The sequence below is a fragment of the Paramisgurnus dabryanus genome, chromosome 11, assembly GCF_030506205.2.
Source record: "Paramisgurnus dabryanus chromosome 11, PD_genome_1.1, whole genome shotgun sequence".
NCBI lineage: Eukaryota > Metazoa > Chordata > Actinopteri > Cypriniformes > Cobitidae > Paramisgurnus > Paramisgurnus dabryanus.
Genome location: NC_133347.1, coordinates 25,303,621 through 25,326,622, shown reverse-complemented (window position 1 = coordinate 25,326,622; position 23,002 = coordinate 25,303,621). Strand labels below are relative to the sequence as shown.

The following is a 23,002-nucleotide window of genomic DNA, read 5'->3' as shown; positions in this document are numbered from 1 at the left end:
AAGAAAAATGTAAAGTACAAGAAGTAAGCCACTAAAATAAATGTGACTTGATTCATTGCCTTCACCTGAGTTATTTTTGTTGTCCGACTGAGGCCCATTCGGTCTTGTGGCATCTGTATCAGGCTTTACAGGTGTAGACTGTGGATGTTTTGTGTAATCTGTTTCATCAGTCACATCATTCTTTGCAAAACCCTGTGAGGTGTTTACAGACGCAGAACCATTAGTGGGCCAATGGACTGCAGTAGTCGGCTCAGAAGTTGTTGCGTTCTCCAGATGTGTAACTTCAGTTGCATTTTCATGGTCTGTCCTTTCAACACTCGAATGGTCTTCTGTGAAATGAGAGGAAAAAAAGCCTTAAGTGTAACCTATTTTGCTCATAAAAATCTGTAAGGGTGCCATTAATTGTGTCCAGTGTGTTTTAGATAAAAACATTTATTTTATAGTGTAATCTCCACCTCAATGAAACATATTATTGTGTTTTTTATTCCTATTAAAGCTTAAAAGAAGAAATGTATTAATTGATTATTTAAACATTAAATATGTTTTAGCTTTCTGTCAGTAAAAAATTAGTTGCTTGTAGTTCATGGTGCTATAGCAAGGTTTAATTCCCAGTGAATGTAAGTACTGCATAATGCATAGCTTGATGGTAATATGAGTCCCTTTGTATAAATCTTTCGACCACATACGTAATCAAAAATCAAATACCAATGCTGTTATCTATTTATATACTATATTTCCAGTGGCGTGCCGTGGGGTTTCAGTCAGGGCCTTCAGTAAGCATGTAAACCACATACACTGTAAAAAATAATATGCCCCATCTACTCAATAAAATTGTGGCAACAGATTACAAGCAATATCATTAATTACATTAAACAAATCAAAATTGATTTAGATTTACTCTATAAACTCCTTAATATTTACATATTCAAAAAGCCAAACTGCAATTTGCAATTAAAATTTTTATTAAAATTTAAACAAAAATATTGGGTATACTAGACAAAGATCTAGCACTATACAATAAAAAATATTATGCCATATCTACTCAATAAAAGTGTGGCAACAGATTACAAGCAATATCATTAATTAAATTCAACAAATAAAAATTGTGTTAGAATCACTCCATAAACTCTTTAATAGTAACCCATTCAAAAAGGTAATCTGCAATTTGCAATTAGAAATTAATTTAAATTTAAACAAAATATTGGGTATACAGGACAAAGACCTAGCACTATACAATAAATTCTATTCAATTATACTATTTTTATTTAACATCATCCATTAATATTTTTATTAGTAATGCGTATTATATCTGATTTCAGAATGACAGACAAAGATGAATCAATTCTTATTTTATTGCAGTCAAAAGAACAGGAAAGCATCTCATTTTAATGATGTATTTGTAACAGTGTAAACTTCAAAAAGTATTTTACAGTCTTTAAAGAAAACCGTCCACATTTCCCGACGAAAGGTTCCATGTTTGTGTTCTGTTACATTGATTCACACCCAGAACATCAGACAGCAGTTTAGACTTACTGTACTGTAATCAGTTCATAAACTTTGAAGAATCCAGCTCCAAGAAAAGTTTCTGAAACACCTGAAAAGATGCCTGGGATACTGGAGATTCAATGCATAGATCCAAGGATAAAGCATGCCCTGTGAACACCTTTAAGGCCTCAATAACAATTCCAGCATCCTTTGGGCTTCCACTCCTAGAAGATCCATTCTTTACAATTACAGCCATCACAAGCTGCTCAAGTCCCGCCTCTTCATCTTTATCCTGCAACATTAAACAGCAAATATGTCTTAAAACCTTTATAAATGTATACAGCTTGAATATTGAAATAATCCACACATTAAACTTGTATATTAAAATGTTTTAAAGAAAACTGGAAGATATGTGCAATGGAGTTCATCTGAGTTTGTGGCTTATTAGGTATGTTTGAAATGTGCAATAATATTGAAAACTGATAAAAAAAACTTCTCATTGGAATCACAAATAATATCAAAAAATGTTTGAAAAGACATATAATCTATATTTATAATTAGGGCAAATCTTTTCCCTACATTTTTTTCTGTCACACGACAGTCACATATTTATTTGTTAACCAAGTAACTCACATGTGTATATACACACACATACACTATATACACAATATAATATGTACAATATATTTATTTAATAATATTCCTCACCTTTTGTTGTGAATAAAGTTCTCCCTCAGCAATGTTTCACGTTGCCTGCAGGAAGCTGCAGTACGTTACAGGCCTTCATGAACACACAATTTAGATAATAGGTCGCGAAATCAATAGTGAATGTTCAATTTACATTATGTAGAAAGCTTAAACATTTTAAAAAGACAACTTATACATTTAATATCTTACTCACCTTTTGTGGAATTAAATGAATAATGTTATATTTCCCCTCAGTAATGATACTGTACTCGCGGGAAAATTCAACACATGGCGTCGCAATTGAGCATAATTTACAGCGAAGATTAGTTTTACATTACCAATTTATTCGAATACTTTGTGGATATAGTTAACACAAAACTAAATAAACCGAAAAAGACCGCAGTAAAGTCACATTTATTTTTATAACACGAACCAAGCGAGAGAGCGAGCAGAATTTGTCATAATAGATACATACATGATACATATCTATGAGAGTTAGTGATAAGAGAACCCACCCATTCAGAGGAACAGTATGATTGGTCAGTTTTTCTGTCACTCAAAATGAGTTGCATCTGGACCACCAATCGCAGCATGCGAATCGACGAATGCATCCTAGATATGCGACCTCCTGGGTCCTAAAGCTGAAGTTACGTCCAAACCCAGTTCATATTAATCCTTATTGTAATTAATATTTACAAATCACAAACAAATTATACAAAGAAACCCTGCTTATAGACTTATAAGACTTAAGATTGCCCGTTAAATTTACCCGAAATGAATTTTATCCACAGTTTAAACACTACATTGACGTCACAGCCAGCGGAGATTTTCAACGACACTGGCCGAGGTGAGGCGACGTTGTCCGGTATATTTACGCGCGGAGCGCCGGCTGATTATCTGGAGCTCCCATCGCCAAAAACTCGAAGGAAATGTTTAAATAGGCGATATCTTTATGAACCTACTGCAGATTCTTGTTTAAAAAACATACATTCTCGACTGAAATGCTTTCAAAACTTTGAATTTTGGCACAATAACAGAAATATTTCCTAAATCCGTCTGCTCAGCGCTCACGACCTGCAATACAACCCGGAATGGTTTTTGATTTAAAACAGCTGATTAATATTACGTTGGATTTATTCAGTATTCGCTACATGCGCAGATACACAATAAGAATAGCTAAATCCTTCACAAAAACAATAAGTTGTTTTTATTCCAGTCATTTTTAAAGAATTTTAACACAAAAAAAATAACAAACTACATGAAATTAATTTTATTAAATAAAGTTTACATATTCAATTTCATAAAATCTACAAGCCTGCAGAATGACTTTTTACAGTGTATATACTCATCTGTTACAGCTAACACACCCATATGCAAATAATGCATATATTCGGCCGCACATACAGGCACTCAGCAACATGACAGCTGATCAACAATAAGCCTAAAACAGTATGCTAGGTAAGGGTGGGTTGAACTCAGACTACATTTCACTGCATGTATCATGTAATCCCCTGCACACTGTGTGCATAGTGTCACATCCACATGCTACAGGCTACTATCAGTGCAACACGAACCACTCAATAACAATGTGCATAAGCCCTTAATAATGCTTATTATGAGATACAAACCACAATCTGCATGATACAATACTCGACAAGTAGTAAAGCACTCACCCGTCACTTTTCAGTCACATACCCGAGGACATAAGAGCTGCGCTGTGTTACTGAACTCAGTCGTCTCATCCACCATAACTGCCACAGAATTATTTTATTTTTTTTCTTTGATGTGATAATTTAACACTTCTGACACTGCATTTATTATATGGTTTTGATTTTTCCTGACGGTCCTGTAAAAACTGTGGCCGTGGCAAGATGATCGCAAGTCAGCATCATGCTCCGCTATAGCGTTAACAATTCCAAGTAATTACCCCTGTTCAGCGAATCTTCATCGTCTCCCAAAAAGAGAACACAGTCACTCACTAAGACGCTTCAGAATGTCCCGGTTCTTTCTGACCCTCTCATTGTGGACGCTGATCTCCCGTTTTCTCTACTCGTTAAGTTCCAAATCCACAAGACTTTCACCAAAAGTTTTTAAATGCATGACTGACATTATTATGGCGCTCGGAGCCTTGGTGTTTAAGAGCTGCCTTCGTGAAGCTGTTCAGACTGTCAAAGCCAGAATCATTCCATGTACCTTTACTCGTATTAAAAAGTAAACACGGCCAACAAAATAACTTCTTGTGCTGGGGCAAAAAGATCGCGTGTATCTGCAACAGCGGATGTCATTTTCTTTAATAACTGAATTTCGCGCTCACGTTGGAAATTGACGACAGACGTCAGGGGTAGCGCTGGGCACGTCGCTAGACCCGGAGGACGTGCTGTCAATAAACGTCAAAATTTGATTGGTTGATGTTTCTGTCACTAATGATTGTAACAAATCAGATGTGTTGTCCTTCAACACAAGCCTAGCAGTATCTGTAGAGCTGGCCCCAGCTGAATAAGCTGCTTTTCATGTGAATTTTTGAGGGTACTCCGGTTCAACCTCAACAAAACTAACGAATTTTGCGGACATTACACCAATGAAAAAAATAGCATACTAAAGAAAAACATTTAACACTTTGTTGTTGGGGAAAAAATTATTTTTGATTTTATTTTAGGGCCAGCAGAGAAGGCCCTGCTGGTCCTGACGGCCCACCACTGTATATTTCTATATGCCCCTATCAACACCTGCACCTGAAGAGATAAATATTGAATTATAAATTATATTTTAAAAAACAACAACAATACACTCATAATAACAAACCATCCATGACATGGCTCGATTTTCAAAAGCTTGCTAGATGTGAACTTTAAATGTTATTGTGAAATAACCAGAGCCGGCGCCAGACCATAACTAACAGGGGGGCACTCGGCTTCCAACAGGGGGCACGCAATAGCAACAATAACTTGCAAAAACAAGACATTAAAACAACAAATACAGCAAGCACACACTCATACAACTGGTACAGACTGTCAGCTCATTTCCCGTATAAAGTGCAAAAGACCACAAACTATGCGCAAAACTATTGAACTTCGACCACGGCGTGAGCGCAAGCTGAGCTCCGCTGCGCTCACTTGACGCAACAACAAACCGCCCTCGCGCGGCGCAAGCCATTGAAATGAATGAGTTTCATAGTGCAGCGCGTCCTAGCTTTAAAAAAGCTGCTTTACCATAATCACGTCGTAATGCAGTTAACGGTCTATAGCCACACTTCACATTAAGCTTACGTAATTTAAAACAACGCTAACTTACCTTTGAAATAGCTGAAAACGGCGTGTAAGAACAATACTTCCTTAAAAAAGTGTCCTGTAGATTTGTAAATTCCACCTCAACCTCTAATCTCTGAGTTTGAGCCAGTCTGTGTTTGCATGAAGATGGAGCAGGCGGTGCTGGTTCATTCTAAATGTTCTAATATCCATATTTTACACGATCCATAAAATGCCGCGAAAAAACACGTTGCTAGTATCAAGTCACAAATATGCTACAGACAACCTGATTGGCTACAGACGTAAGATGGGTGAGACGCGGCAACACATCCAATCAGAGAAACTGGTCTATTTTAATTAAAGAAAACATATATCAACTATATTTTCCTCATTTGATTACATTACAAGTCATGAAACATTCAATGTTTAATTTATTTTAATTATTCTATATATATTTTAAAGTAATTAAAAACTTTGTAGGGGGGGCACAACAACCTGTTCGGGGGGGCACTGCCCGCGAATGCCCCCCCATGACGCCGGCCCTGGAAATAACATACCTGCAGATGCAGAGTCACCATCTAATGTATTTAAACTCGCAGATCCAGGTAAATAAATCCCAGACCTAGCTGAACAGTCTTTCACTGATGAATCTGTAAATAAAACTGGTTTCATTAATAAAATGTTAACTGAACATTTACAAGGTTCATCACATGGTTAGTAACACAAATCAGACCGTTTTTATCGTAACAGAAGGCGTCAGCACGACGAGTGTTTTCCCAAGTCACAATGCCGGTTTGGTGGCCGGCGCAGAATTTATATGGCCTGTGACGGAGGATCACCGGCTGACTGTTACTTATCCAGCCGTACCTACAGAGAAAAGTTTTCAAATATGACAATAAAATCAATGCTCACAGTATAATGTAGATGATAATACTAAATAAAAAGGCTCTAGATATGATTGGATGGACTTGTAGATGAATAACTAATGTCTAACCTGCACGTCTGCAGTCCTGCATTATAAGCTCTCTCCAGCTGGTCCTTTGGTGCTATTGTAGCTGACAGGTGTTCACACAACCTCTTGGCATCTTCATACGTCAGATTGTAGCGAGCTCTTCCCTCCACATGAAACACTCCCATATAACTGCAGCTACGTGACGTCACTACCGGCAGACAAACATATTAAAAATAATGCTTTTCTATTATATAATAATAATAATAATAATAATAATAATAATATAATTATAACCTTTGTTTTTTATAGCGCCTTTAAATGTACATCTCAAAGTGCTGTACAGAAACAATTAAAACAACAAAGATACAGCACACAAACAGATTAAAATTAAAGAGACACACTGTAAAATAAACAGAAAAAGACCATAAATCAATTAAAAGCTAACCTAAAGAAATCATTTTTAAGCTAAGATTTTAAAATACCAAGAGATATAGCTTGCCTAATGTCAATCGGTAAAGAAATCCAAAGTTTTGGAGCTTATGAAGAAAAAGCCCAGTCTCCCATCAATCTTAAACAAGTTGAGGGAACAATTAGAAGACCAGAAGATTTCAGAAGATCACCGTTTGAAGTATATGGAATTAAAAGCTTGGTTAAATATTGAGGTCCCAGCCCATGACTTGTAACAATAAACCACATATAACCATAAAACAGTGAGAGAAACTGTTGATTTGTTAACAAAGTGGGCAACACTGGCGAGTTTACTGGGACTGTCCAGCCCCTTCAGATCAGGATGAATGTGAGTAGAGATTGTAATCATAAAATATGCTATTTAGAAATTACATCTGCCAAGGTCTGGTTTCACAGTCAAGGCCTAGATAAAACCAGGACTATGCCTTAGTTACAGTACATTAAGATGTTTAAGCATTAACATACCTTAGATAAAAACATTACTAATGTGTATCTTGAGACAAATCAATGCCGCTGTCATATTTTAAGATCTGTCAGTGCAAGTTATTTTCAGTTGAGACAGCTCAAACATGTGTTTTAGTCTTTAGGCGTAAAGTGTATTATCTTACTACTGTAAAATGTTAACTATTTTATTTGTAAGAGGAGTCTGCAATGTTACATTTTGATTGCGGTTTTGTTGATAAAGCAGGTTTGTCTTTTTGTATTGTTACTGCTATATGTTTAGACTATCGCATAGCATTATTTATACCATAATATTCTGTTTTACTTATATAATATTCAAATTTTATTGGCCTTTTCTAAATACATATCGCAGGCAATTGGGACTCACAAGAACGAACCCTTAGTGTCATTACTCACCACAGTGTTTTTATCAGGGAAGGAGGTTACATATGAGGAACTCAGATGCAAAAGCTTCTAGAAGCCACAGAATATTAACCGAATGCTCTCGTCACAATTCTCTTGATGGTAGATACTATACGTTCATAAAAAACTTTTGCTGCAAAGTTCAGTTCGCTTAATCCCAGCCTTAGTCCATTCAAAAACATGTTGGCAGAATCAATCAGGTCATGTTCTTCATGATCCCATTTTTTAAACCCTAGTTAGTGTGTAATGTAGCTATAGTAGCATAAATAATACCTGTAAAATGATAAAGCTCAAAGTTCACTGCCAGGCAATATATTTTCTTTAAAAGAATTCGCCTTTCAAAGCCTACAGCGAATGGCCGGTTTGGACTACAGAACTCTACTTCCTGCATTAATGACGTCAGGCAAACAGTTTTTTGACTAAACTCCGCCCACAGAAATCCGTCAGTCACCAGCTAAGCTAACGGCACGCTAAGATGCTCACAACACACTAAACAAACTACACAATCAGAACTCGATACGTATTTCTGAAGGAGGGATTTCATCGAACAAGGAAGACATCAGCCCGTTTTGAGGACAGTGAAAACAGCGCTATACAATATAGCGTTTTTTACATGTGAACCATGAACACATGTTATATTGCGCACTGTAAACACAATCAAAGCTTCAAAAACACAAAAAGAACGGGACCTTTAAGAGTCTGATAAAAACTGCTCATTTACAAGAAAACATGTTAGACGCACTTACATGGCTTTTGGTTCTGAGCTGTTCATATGTAACTGGAACATTTTAGATAGATATTCTCATATTGATGGTTATCCACTCAATAGTTGTTTATAATAAGAATATGGCTTTCAACTGCAATTAAACTTATATTTTAGTCATGCAATGACAAAAGACAAAAAAACTATTTTCTATTAAAAGAGAACAAATGTGAATATTAACCGTATACTCTATTTTCATTTAAAAAATTCTGGTTCTTGAAAAGACTGTGACTGTAATAAAAAAGTTAATCTTAATCTGGTTCATTCTAACCACACAGCATATAATAAATGTTGTTCTCAGTGTCCTTCTCGTTTAGCTCTATAATGTATTAACTTAAATAACTATAGCAGCAAGCTAACAAATCTCTCATGATGTGGTGATGTGGAGCACGTCAAAATAACACACGAGCCAGAAAAAAATCAGACAACCCGGCAGTGTTAAAACTTCAAATACTTAAATTAGTCTGCAATCTAAATTGCCAACATTTTCATGCATATTTTACATTACACTCTGTAAAAGACGAAGTGAAAAAGCATTAATGAGCACTCTACAGAAGTACTGTATTTGTCACAGGAAGGCAAGACAAGGTGGCGAATCCAAATGCAGCTTAGAGTTTTATTTAAAATCCAAATAGGGCACAGGTACACGGGCAGGTATACGGGCAGGAACACAAGACAGGAACACAAAACAGCAAGCATTAACAACAACTGATAAACATGCAATGAATAGACAGGGTATTTACAAGAACCAATCACAAAGCAGAGACAATGAATAACTATGAAAGAAAACAAGGAGGGAGTAGAGAATCAGTGAATGGTCGTTTCTCAATGTCAAGGATACTTCCTTGGCAGGACTAGTCCTTACAGGTCACTTCCTACAGCAGCTAGGTGAGGCTCCTCTTAAGCATTAGAAGAACATGTTAAATGAAACAGGCTAGCAAGTGCACTTCATTACGTCATTGCGTCAATGATAGGTGTGCTTTCGGTGCTGCGCGCATAGGATTGTGGGTGATTTCACCCCCGGAAGAGCACGAAGGATACACATATGCATCCTTTCCTGTACATGGGATATTTCTCGAACAAAGGACTCAGTCCTTGGCTGAAATTTCAAGGATCCTCGACATTGGAACAGTCCTCCGACGGACGTCGATGATGTAGCATCCTCGAAATTCTGGCTTCCGAGGATCCTTCCTTGACATTGAGAAATGGCTAATGTCCATGGCAACAAACAAGGGGGCAGAGCAACAAAGGAACAAGGCACACTGAGGGCGGTTTCACATTTGGTGCAATTGCCTGGTCCGAACCCAAGTTCGATTGCTCCCCCCTCCCCATGCCCCCCATGGACTGTGTTTACATATTATTTTTGCATCTGAACCGCAGGACGCTTGCAAGCTGCAGACGGCGTGGACTCATGTTGCTTGGCAACCGCTGTAAACGAGAAGACGACAAGCGTGATTGATGAACTGCAAGCAGAGAGATGATTTCTTAATGCCTCCGCAAAAATTGACGTCGGCGGACAGCCCGTTGTCGTCGAAACGACTTTAGTATATTTGCAGCAGACAGACACAAGTGTGTTTCTGTATTATTTCTTTGAAAACAAAACCAAACGTTTAAAAAATAAGAACAAAAGTCAAGCAGTGGCTCAGTGGTTCATGTAGGTTGTCTACAAACCGAAAGGTTGGTGGTTCAATCCCCGGCTCCACCGGACCAAGTGTCGAGGTGTCCTTGAGCAAGACACCTAACCCCAGCTGCTCCCGACGAGCTGGATGGCGCCTTGCATGGCTGACACCGCCGTCGGTGTATGAATGTGTGCGTGAATGGGTGAATGTGAGGCAAAAACTTGTAAAGCGCTTTGGATGGCCATAGGTCTGTTAAAAGCGCTATATAAATGCAGTCCATTTACCATTTACCAAGCAAGCATTCTATGCATTTTGTTGTCAAGGTAAGTGCACGCACAAACACACGTCTGTTTTGGTATCTTGGGGACATTCCACATAATACGTAATTAACAGCGGTTCACTTCCGCAATTTGGTACGATTGCGCTCACATCAGCAGCTAAATGTTCTGGAGTTCACATGAACCGGACCCCAGACCACCCTTTTTAAGCGGACTCGAGTACGTTTCGCGGGTACGCACCCGAATTCGGAAGACAGCATTCACATCATCCAAATGTACCGAACTCTGACGTCAATCGAACCCGGGTGCGCACCAAAAGTGCTAATGTGAAAACGCCCTAAAAGGGCAGACTTAGACAGGACTTGTGACAGTATTCCTAAACCCTTCGGTGACGCATAAAAACCTGAACATTCAAATGAACAAATGAACACATCATGTCAATAGCATTTTTTCTTTTAGAATAATTATTGCAGATCGAATTTTTGAATATTTCACTATTTTTGCATATCATTAATACAGTTCTTTTATAAGATGATTTTAAAGCATTGTGATAGTCCATAGTCCTGATCTTTAGGATTTGAAAGCCTTTTTAGTGTTTCAAAATAAATTTAAATTTATTTAAATCTCAAAACTGGTAATATTGGACTTAATCTGAGACCACTTTCATTAATCAACTGGAAACTTAATATATAAAATAATATGATTTAAAAGGAAAATATGACTTTTCAGTAAGCAATTTTCTCCATAAAAGAAAAGAACATCTTTTTTTCTGTTTTCTAATTCCCTCCTACAAAATAACTTATAAATGTTCAACATCGATTCAAAAGGGCGACAGTATGTTGCTTCAGCTATTTATCTTCACATAACATAAACCCATGCTCTCATTGGCTGCCACTCAGGATGTCAAGTCAGAAAACAGCTCCAGATATTTAGCATGCTAGATATTTGTCTTGGGTCGGTGAGGCATCTGTGAGCCTCTTTGATGTATCCTGGGCTTTTTCACAACTACAGATTTGGTGAGCTCTGATCGAATGCTGATCTCACACTGGTTTGCACACGATCACACCAGGGTTGTAGATTACGCGGGGGACATGTCCCACTCACATTTATAAAAAAAGTACATTTGTCCCCCACACTTTTTTTTATTGGAAAGTTGTGTTCACGACATGTTGAGGTTTTAATGGAGCAATGTATATAAATGCAAAATGATTTAAAATTAAGATAGTCTATACATGAAGTTCAAGCACTAGGAAACATGAGAGGTGTTTCTCAATGTCAAGGAAGGATCCTCGGAAGCCAGAATTTCGAGGATGCTATGTCATCGGCATCTGAAGAAGGACTGATCCAATGTTTAGGATCCTCAGAATGTAAATCAAGGACTGAGTCCTTTGTTCGGAAAAATATCCCATATACAGGAAAGGATGCATATGTGTATCCTTCCCGCTCTTCGCACTCTCAAATCACCCACAATCCTATGCGCGCAGCACTGAAAGCAGACCTTTTCACTGACGTAATGACGCAATGACGTGCACTTGCTACCCTGTTCCTAGCCTCTGAAGGAAGTGACATGGAAAGACCAGTCCTGCCAAGAAAGTATCCTTGACATTGAGAAACACCTGAGGTTTTTCTCAATGTCATGGAGGATGCTCAGGAGCCAGAATTTTAAGGACGTTACGTCATCAACGCTCCAATTAGCAAGTAGAATTTAGTTTTTTATTTTTAAATTTATTATTATTATTATTATTATTATTCCCATCCCAATGATGGCGGTCATCTCTGTCCAGTAGATGGTGGTAATGCACATTTATTGCATGCAAACTGCCAGTAAAACTCATCGAAGAAGAAGAAGATCACATGCCATAGCTAGCATCCGTGGTCCGCACTGTATTCAACATTTATAGAGGTTGCGATGAGTTCAAAGCAGCAAAAAACTCTTCACTCCTTTTTTTACGAAAAAGTCAAGCAGCGTAAGCATGTGGTATCTGAATTGTGTTGCCCAGTGTTAAGTAACTTCCCCTTTTGCTCTTGTTTACTAATTAGCAAGTTTTGATGTAAAATATAGGGAAACAAAAGCTTCTTGGACAAACATTCACCGATTTTCTGTGTATTTTCCTTAACAGCGTTTACAGCATGTTTAACTCTGCCAATTCTACATAATATAATTCAATCAAGTATGCTGATAGGTATGATCTTAATTTATGGGGTGTTCTTTCATTATTCCACTAATTTTACGTTTTTATATGTTGTCAAGAATGAGCAAGAAACAGACACCCTAGGTTTGTCAGATGTGGCTTTTAACACCTGTCTGCTATTGCATTTTTATACCTTGTATAAAATCTACTAATACATAAGTGTTTGTAGGATTTTATAAAACGGTTAGTTCCGATCCTTGATTCTGATTGGTCAATAGCTGTGCTTTATTCACGATAAAACACTTAGACCGCTTCACCCAACGGTTCTATTTATCACTGCACCATTAGCAAAGTTTGTGAATGGTTTGTTGTTTTTATTTGAGATTTCATGCATATTACACATAAGAACGTTGTTGTTCACGGTCAGGGACTATTTCTTTCTAGTTAGTTACATTTATATAGCGCTTTTCCAGTGCTCAAAGCGCTTTACATATGAATGGGGGAATCTCCTCAACCACCACCAATGTGCAGCATCCACCTGGATGATGCGACAGCAGCCATATTGCGCCAGAACGCCCACCACACACCAGCTTATTAGTGGAGAGGAGACCGAGTGATATAGCCAATTAGTATGAGGGATGATTAGTAGGCCAATGGGCAAGTTTGGCCAGGATGCCGGGGCACACCCCTACTCTTTTTCGAAGGACATCCTGGGATTTTTAATGACCACAGAGAGTCAGGACCTCAGTTTAACGTCTCATCCGAAGGACGGTGCTTTTTTTTGACAGTATCCCCGTCACTATACTGGGGCAGCAACCTGGTTTTCCCAGGTGGTCTCCCATCCAAGTACTAACCAGGCTCAGCCCTGCTTAGCTTTAGTGGGCAAGCTGTCTTGGGCTACAGGGTGATATGGCTGCTGACAAGCAAAAGGAATGCTTTTATTGATTTAACTTCATGAAAGTTGCACTAATACATTTTTTTACTTTAATACTGTGTGGTAACCGTTTAATAAAAGCAATAAGGTACTCGAGGCAAGTGCTGTATTGTGAATAAAGCCCTTCAGCCGTTACTTGGGCCAATCATAAAAAGGTGTAATTAGTAATATATAGAAAAAATATGTAACAAATTAGTATGAAGAACAACTTCTTAGCTATCGTTTATTAGCTTGTATATTGGCTGTTTAATAGTAGGCTACTTAGAAAGCACATTATTAATTCCTTATTCTTCATGACCATATTCTGCATCCCATACTCCTACCTAATACCTAATCTTAACTACAGGGTACTGTCCCAGTGGCAAGCTGTTGTATTTTTAAAGCAAAAAAAAAAAATTAAGATTTACACAAGGGTAAAAAACAGATATAACACTAGCCATTTCATCCTCCCCAAACTTTTGAAATGATACCTACGCATCCCCAAGTAGTCTTTAGAGGACATTGCTCTTCATCGCCCCCTGTTGTTTTAAAGACAGTGGTACAATGGGGAGCACGTCAAGTATAAATGACTAAAGCTCATATGAGGATATTGTAGTAGAGTCTAAAATGGAGGTGACATCAGATTTATTCACTACTAACAATTTGACTTAATTTTCCTCAAAAAATAGACGTTTTACACTTTTTCCATTTTTAAATATTTCTCAATAGCAGGAAAATATTTATAATTATATTGATCTTCATACAGTCACTACAGCATGATAAATCTGTGGAGCAGCTTTCATTGCCATAATGCAAAAAACATCCAGTGACCACAATCTTCCCTTATTCACATTCAACTTTTCGCCAGAAAGTATTTTATTCTATTTTTATAACACTTTGACTTTTAAAATTGTTTTCTTTCTTTTCTCTCCTACTGTATGATGGAAGAATTTAATGTAAGAGTCTCTATAGAGAAACTGTTCAGTGGAGCACAACTTTCTGTGTTTCTGTGAGTCTGTAGGGATGTGTGTGAGGAAATATGAGGATGTTATGAGTAAGTTTAGTTAAAACTCATGGGCAGTAAACCAACCAAGCATTTAACATCATCCCCTCAAAACATGCATACATCTCTTACATTCACTTTCATTTTCTGGAAATTACCTCAAAATCCCCCACAGAGGTAAATCAATGTAAAAGAGAAAAGTGTTAGTGGGTTAAAAAGAAACAATTTGATACAAGTTTCATTTCATTGCTGCAATCTCTCCTATCACTTTATTTTAAAATGTAGTTTAGCCACATGTAAACCGTGATGGTGAACCTCAACTGGCGGGTTGCGACTGTGGTGCCCCTGAGCAAGGTACCATAACACCATTTTTAGTAATAGCTGCCAACTGGTCCGGGTACATAACTGTAAAATCAACCTGTACTGTATTTATACATCATACAGTGACACAGATAAGTACCACTGCAACACTCTATTAACTTCTAACACAAGTCTACACACAGTCTACACTTTATATTTTCAATCAAAATATTTTTCTTACCTGTTAGATTGTCTGAACTGGAGAGGGACAGCAACCCAAAGACGATTCCCAAAAATATCATACACATCCTGATTGTGTGTGTTTGAATGTAGAGTTCACGACAGGCTTGAAACTTCAGAGCATTAATAGAGAGAGAATGAATGTAGATCAGTGGAGATGATGGTATGTATGGTCCCACCCTTCTAAACCTCCCTTCCTTCTTCATAATCCACTTCAATTTAACCTACAGTACACTTCCCCTTTTTCACTCTCGATGTTGTGTTTATAGAGCGACTCTGTATATTATAATTACATTAATCCGTATCAGAGGTATTTTTACTCTAATCAAGTACAGTACAGTAAATAGATACTTGAAAACTTTATAATATCACACTTTTTTTATTTCGCTACATTTTTACACTACAATTTCATTTAATACTCTCTAAAAAATCTAGTGCCCTTTTACTTTATCTCAAGTAAAATAAGTAAAAGTTTTATTTCAGTAAGGAAGTACTAGATTTTTAATATATTAAACTATTAAATATAAAACAAAAAAAACTTGTATTTATAAGCTTTTTTATTATAAGCTTTTTTAGTTTATTATTATTTATTATTAGTGGAGTTAAAAGTATGATAATATGCTTTGTAGTGAAGTACACGTTTTCATAGATAAAGTACGGATATTTAAAAAATTTACTTAAGTAGAAAGTAAAAACACTTCACTGCTGTCCACCTCTGGTCAGTATATCACTGACCCTTGGATGTGATTGATAGGTACTCTTTGCTTGTACTGATAGAGTATCTCAGAATTGTTTGTATACTAAAATACAAAATCGTGTTTGAACACTTTAAACATGACTACATTAAAAAAGATGCACAGATGACTCATGATTTAAATGAGACATACTAAAGTTTGTTTTTCTCTCGCAGCGATGGGTCATCAGTTTGGGATGTATTCTGTCTACTGAGGTAAACATCAGCCCTCCCTCACCCCTGCAGAGGATAATTTGGTTTTTGGAGAATGAATAGATGTATTTGGATGAGTATTAGTCAAAACATTTTTAGACTATTATTTTCTTAAATGTCTTTATAGTTGTACTGTAATATATTGAGATTAAAGGTCACCTAATATGAGAAATTCACCTTAAGGTTTCCCCTAATATGAAACCTCAACAGTGTCATGGGACAAACTGTGGGTGTTTTCTGAGCAAACAGATTGTACAGGACCTTTGCAATAGGTAATAATTTCTTTTTTTAAATCTTTACATAATTCATTACCGCACGTTTTTAATTAACAATAAAGTAAAGTGATTACATTTGCATTTTGCATTTAAAATGACTCAGGCTGGGGGCACCTGAGATGTAATATTACATTTTGGAAAAAAATACATGTTAGGTGACCTTTGATGGTGGGGTGCATGATCTCTGAAAGCCAATGTTGATATTTGAAAACACCTAATCAAACAGCCCCCTATCCCCATGAGAATATGGACCTTCTTTTGATAGACCTGCCCCACACAAACGCAACGCAGGCAACGATGTCGGTTAGTAGACAAGCCCCTTACTGCTGATTGGCTACAAGTGGGTTTTGGTAGTCGGCCGGACTCCCTTTTCCAAAGTGTTTTTTAAAAAAATCACACATCCCGCCTTTAAGTAATATACAGTACATTAATTACCTTGATATTATTTACTTGATTTGGAATCATTCACTTGCACGCTTAATTAACTGTATATTTATATATACTGTATATTGTTCTAGCATGTTTTTTATATATTTTGTTAACATGATATTAACATAAGCTTCACTATCATTCTTCCTTTTTGGTGTTAATTAGTTTGGCAAAACACAAAATTTCAGATGTGACGTAACGCATTTCAAAATTTCACACCTTTATATCTTTACACCCCTTTCTTCCTGTTTAGTGCTCTGTTGCTATTGCGTCAGTGTTGTTTGTTATGACAACAGGACTATAAACATCAAAGACGAGTCAAGGAAAATTCTTATACTCCAACATAAACTTTTTACCCTATTTCCTCTCTTCTATGAAGTTATACTTACTGGAATAAGTCGTTATTTTTGTCTTTGCATATAAAGCATTATAATGGGTCATGACCAATACATCAGCTGAGTTTCCTGGAAATAAAATTTGGTTCAGTCTGAAGGGTTTCGTGTATAAAATAGGTTGCATAGGTTTTATCCTTATAATGTGCGAATGGAGAGGGTGTACACATATTTACAATATGTTTATTCTTATGTTTATTTTATAGTATAAGTAAAACAATACAGCAGGCCTCATGTCACTTAAATGTGTTTTTCCATTGGGCATTTCATTTTATTCTGAAGCAATTAAACAGAAACCCTTGGTAACCCCAGGTAAACCTGCAGAACCAAGGGTAAACACTTTCATAAAATCATCAAAACAAAGAAGAAAAGACACCGCTGGTTGCTGAGCCTCATACAAGACACAATGACAGAGGAGTCTGGAAAAAGCAGGACAAGAGCAATATACGATGAAACTAGGCAAGTCTGACAAAACAAACACAAACAACAAAAAATAGAGACAGAGATGTGTGGACTAAAGGGGTAAATACTGCTGAATCTGACATTATTATGTCTTAATTAATGACACTGCATGTCTTTTAATACTTTAAAACAGTTGAAGATAATTTGTATAAGTATTTTATGAAGGATTATTGTATTATTTGTACAAAATGGCACTGAACTAAAACAAAACATTTTGAAGAAGGATTGTGAATGTTGGGTAATACATGTTATATGAACACACACTGTGAGAGGAAGTGGTTAAAGGTTTCCTGCTGAACACCATGGTAACATAAAAACAACCAACTGACAAAATAATAAAGATGACTTAAAGTCAAAGGATTGTTTTTCTCCAACAATAAGAATTCAATTCAAACCATACTTAATTTGATTTTATATAGCACTTTTTTAAATATGCATTGTTGCAACAAAGTACAAAAACATTTTGCAAAATAGTTTTGTTGTGGTCCTGCCATCCTTGTAGCTGATTTTCTAGTTTATTGCGACAGGATTATGGCAGTCTCAGGGGTCTGTACTATTTAAACGGATGCAGGCGAGGCAAATACAGTGTAAGATTTATTAAACTATAAACGTGTAACCACGAATTAACAGAAAACCACAATAGAAACAAGAAACATCCACATTACATAAGCCAACGATTGACACAACACAGCTGAAACACAAAGGCTGAAAAACACAGAGAGAGAGGCGGAGAATCAATGAATTGTCATAGAACCTAACAAGGTGGGTGTGGTTACAATTAATGTCCATGGAAACTAACAACGGGATGAAGCAACACAGAGAACATTAGGGTGAACAAGGCATGCCAAAAAACAGGGGAAACACAGACAGGATCTTCTCCTTATTGCATGTTGAGCTCAAAACACACATATTACTTATTAAGAGAATATGTACGACCCTTTCAGACCATGCGCCGGGCACGCCAACCATTTTCCTGTCTTATACTAACTAGCAAAAGTGGATTTAGATATACTGTAAGTGCGCTTACGGCATACGCCTTAGGTCATGCACATGTTAAAATAGCGCCAATTGAGTTAAGAGCAGGTTTCAGTTAGTCAATGGCGCAATCATTTTTAGTCACCTCAAAATAACAACGTAACAACAATGTGCCTGAACACACCTCGGTTTCAGACCAGCACACCCATGGGCGCATAAATTTGTTATTCAAACAACGTGGCCTTAGACGTGAAAATTATAACAACGTCAGGCTGAAGCTAGCAAAAAACACTTGCGTCTCTTCTGACGTCGCATTGTACAAGGTGTATGATAGGGCCCGCCATGTGTTTTAAAACTTATTGCAACCCTTCATTTTAGTTGTGAACTGGACTTTGCATTGCTACAAATTCACATCTTTCTGGTTACTACTGTCTCACTATAATATACACTGCATTTCTTATAGTATTCGAAAAACAGTATGCTAAAAGTACCCGGATGACTTTTAGATTTTGCAGTGTGCATATGATGGACACTTCACTATCCCATGATGCCCCGGGAGAGGAGTTATCAAACAAAGAAGAAGAGGCATGGGGCTCTTTTCGCGCTGGAATGACATGAGGTGATTACGACGTATGTCACGTGATGTAGCAACTTGGCAAGTAAGTAGGTACTTCATCTTATTCAGTATCTACTGTACAGTATGCGGTTTCGGACGCAGCTTATGGGTCGAACAGTCACAGACAAATGTGCAGTTAAGAGAGCAGAGAGCGGCGACACCAATACAACTTTCGATGACTGAAAAACAACAACATTCTCATTAATTAGGAAAGTTGGTGCTCACTCACCACCCACCAACGAGCCTAAGAGTGTTCATTGAAAATACAGTTGATTTTAGGAGAGCATAACAAGCCTGTTACATATAGGGAAATGGATATTGCATGTGAAACATTTTTAGATGGAAAAGAAAGACATGAACTAAGGAAAAAAATTATTAAAGGGTTAGCTGGAAAGGACAAAGCCATTCCTCCCACTAAAGTTCTCGGTCAGATTACTGTATGCAAGGTAACATAAATCTAATGTGATTTTTTTTAACTAGGAAGATTATGCTTCCATCAAGTTAAACTCAGTTTAACCAGTTTTATTTCATTTGAGCTTATTTACATTTTTATGGACTTATGGACTTAAAGGAACAGTACAAATTAAAAGAGAAAATACATATGAAGAGACATTATTCAGTATACATAACAACATTAAATTTTGTTCAATAAAAGCAAAGATTTACATTAATTTCTTTAGTCTGGCGAAAGCCTTCAATTTATGTTTTTTACGTGCAGTACATAATTGTCCGGACCTCGGCTTGGAGGAGGGTTCATTTACTGGATCTCATGCAATTTTAATTGAAGATCCCTGTTCTACAGCAATGACAATAAATGATTATTATTATTAGTTAGCTGGGATTTTACAGTCCACATTTTCACTTGCATTGTCCCAGGGACCAAGTCACTAATAAAAATACTACATAAGCATACATATTGCCAAATTGCCTGGAAGCTCTCAAAAAAAAAATAAAAGAGGGTTTTCATGTTAAGTCTCCCAAATGTGCTTGGAGAAAAACACACACATCTAGCAGCCTTTATTTACTTGTTCGTCAGGTTACTGCTATAGACTGTAAAAATATAGATGTATTGTTCGTGACGTCACCATCTTGGCAGCGCGTCACCGCACATCACTCGTGGATAACCGAAAATGGCACGTGGGTAAGGGTGAAATGGCTGGTTGCTGGAATTATGCACGCCTAGGTCAACGGTAGTGACAGCAGTGGAAGGTCCCTTGTCATTTAAAGCGTAACTAAACCCCTGGTCAGAGCCTGACTCCACCCACTGGCAATATTTGAAAAATGCAAGAAAAGTGGGCAGATCCCAACGGAGATATAGGGGACGAACTAAGCTCATACCAAGTGTGTGGTGAGATCGTAACAAGGGCGTGGTGAGCTTGAACCTGCTTAGGTCACAAGTTATTTTTTGGACCCAACATCCAATAGGAAAATTCAACTGCAGTAGCCACCATTCAACCTGAAGAGGGCAGCACTCAGACGTTTTTACCCTATATATTGTAGTATTGAAACACTTTATATCCAAATGTCAAAAAACTTACTAAAATCAATGAACAGCACTAAAAAGGAAAATTCTTACAGATCATTAACTAAAAAAAAAGTTGGTTTAAGGTTTAGTTACTCTTTAAGTGGCCACTCCCTTATTTATGCAGAACTTTATGGCTTAATATAATTGAAACGGAGTTACAAAAAAATTTGTCATGAAGGCCAAAATTAGGCCAAAATTAGCAAAGTTGGGCATTTAACTTGGGGGGGGGGGGGTCTATGGGAATTGACTCTGACTGGCCGCTAGAGGCTGGCTCCAAATAAATTAATTACTTAAATTAATGTTTAAGTCATTTCTGTGTTGGTTTTCACGATTGAGATAGGAAGGTTGCCCCTTCCAACGCTGCTCCAGAAGCTTTAGTAGATCATCAACACCTGAGGAGCATGCAACCCTGCACTTATTTTGCGCTGCTCTTAGCAAATTGCATTGGTCATGGAAACTAACTGTTGCAGCTGTGTTATTTAATTTGTGCCATTTTAGTAAAATACCTGCAATATTTCCACTTCTATCTGTGCTTTTTTTGGAATTGCGCTCCCACACTGACTATTAAATCTGGCCTATAGTCTACTTGTTTGTTTTCAACATCTAATACTGACACATAGGAGAGGGCAGATGCGTATAAAAAGATTGTATTGTCATCACATGAAGCTTTGCACACTTCTGGCATCTAGAATGATTTTCATCACCATTTTATTGTTCATATGGCTCCCTCAACTTATAACTTATATTTTACAGTTACACATGCACGCATGGGGGCAATTCCATAGATGCATAGATGTTTTCTGCTGAGGTGAACTTAAGCCTAGATGATTTAGAAAGTGCTTTTTTAGAAACCCATGTTTTAAGATTTAGTTTTTAATGTGCATTAGCTAGGGGGTATTGCACAAAAGTAGAAATGAGAAAGCCAGGATAACAGAAAAGGTTTAATTAGTGCATCCTGGCTTAGTCCATTGCCAATTGCTGAGCCAGGATGAGAACGTACAGTTATGTCAAGCCAGGGGTGCTTCTCAATTCTTATTTGTGCATCCTCGTTTCCTTTCCTTGCTTCCTTTCCTCGCGTCTTAGCTCTACCTTCCTAGGATGCAAGCATATGAAAGGAATCCTGTCTTCTGAAATGTATTTACTTAATTTTTTTATTTCTTATCTATTAATTTTTTAATCATGGATGGGCATATAATTATATGTTTTTCTTTCTTTTTTCTTTCATTTCTATAATTGTAACATAAAAGCAATTTTCCCCTGGGATTAATAAAGTTCTTTTAATTGAATTAATCATTACGATTAATCTTAGCCTGTTAGCTGCATAGAGTAAATCTTCATAGTAACTGTAGTGATTTTGACACGGGCACAAATTAATTTAGTGATTTTCACATGGGCAACCATTGGTTAGTATGCCATACACAGGACACTAAAGGTTTCACCTCAAGTGTGTGTGTGTGTGTGTGTGTGTGTGTGTGTGTGTGTGTGTGTGTGTGTGTGTGTGTGTGTGTGTGTGTGTGTGTGTGTGTGTGTGTGTGTGTGTGTGTGTGCGTGTGTGTCAGATGACCCCTCCTCCCTCTACTTCGGGGCACCAGCTAAGGAATTTCACTTTAACAATAAGAATGATCTACATAGATCATTTAACAAATAAGAAAATATGTAAATTAGAGGGAGTTTGTCATCTAATTTATCTGAAGAATTTTGTGAGATTCGGACCAGCTTGTAGAACCCTTTAACTGTATTATCAACACAAGGAAGACACAGTGGTAATAAAATGGAATTTATTAACAAAAGATAAACAAGAAAACTAAAAACACTACTAAATGATACTAAAATACTAAAGAATAGAAAAAGATAGGAACTAAAATGGAAAGAATAGAAAATTGAAGTTACTGAGTTGTATTTATGCCAGAATGTTTTCTGTTCTTATTTCTAATAACCCAGATAATCAAAGAATTATCTGATAAACATTAAAGAAATCAGTTATGCAATATTAAAAATCATATATGGTAACAGTTCCTGATAGAATACACCAATGCCCTGGTTTCAGGAAAGATTTGGTTTATATTTTGTTATATTTACGTTCTGTGCAGTTGAATAAGCTGTCCTTTGGTGGCCCGTCGGCCAAGTGTCAGGATTTTCTCGACCTGCCCTGTTTCGGTCTCTTAGCACGCAGGCAGGAGACTCAGAACTTGAAGTTTTGGTATACTCTGTTAATGTCTCTAGCACGCAGGTGGGAGACTCAGAGCGATGGTTTTCTCTTTGTCCTGTTTCAGTCTCTAGCACACAGCCAGGAGACTCAAAACGATAGGGTTTGTACTTTGTACTCTGTGTCTCTTTTTCGGGATGAGACTCAGAGCAAGGAATGTCTGTAAAAAATGTACTTTTATAACATTTAAGATGAGGAGTTTGCATTTTGGCGCTTTCCTGATGCAG

General features: G+C 37.1%; 1 protein-coding gene across 9 annotated transcripts in view; it reads right to left on the bottom strand.

The window, feature by feature from the left end:
- LOC135729749 (uncharacterized) overlaps window positions 1-15,132 on the bottom strand; it is a 39,066-nt gene extending 23,934 nt beyond the window's left edge. For 6 of the 9 annotated variants that reach the window (XR_010525744.2, XR_010525745.2, XM_065247575.1 and 3 more), the window contains exons 1-5: window positions 14,951-15,132; window positions 6,412-6,577; window positions 6,151-6,284; window positions 5,975-6,067; window positions 66-329 (exon numbers count right to left, since the gene is read on the bottom strand). Coding sequence is in view for 7 of the 9 variants with exons in the window: in XM_065247575.1 (XP_065103647.1) it covers window positions 66-329; window positions 5,975-6,067; window positions 6,151-6,284; window positions 6,412-6,577; window positions 14,951-15,017 (724 nt within the window). In the remaining 2 variants the exon portion in view is untranslated. Of the gene's footprint in view, window positions 1-65; window positions 330-5,974; window positions 6,068-6,150; window positions 6,285-6,411; window positions 6,578-6,663; window positions 6,705-6,868; window positions 6,938-14,950 lie in introns of all 9 variants that reach the window. The other 3 variants (XM_065247580.1, XM_065247579.1, XM_065247581.1) reach the window with 3 other exon arrangements.
- Between the last annotated feature and the right edge of the window lie 7,870 nt (window positions 15,133-23,002).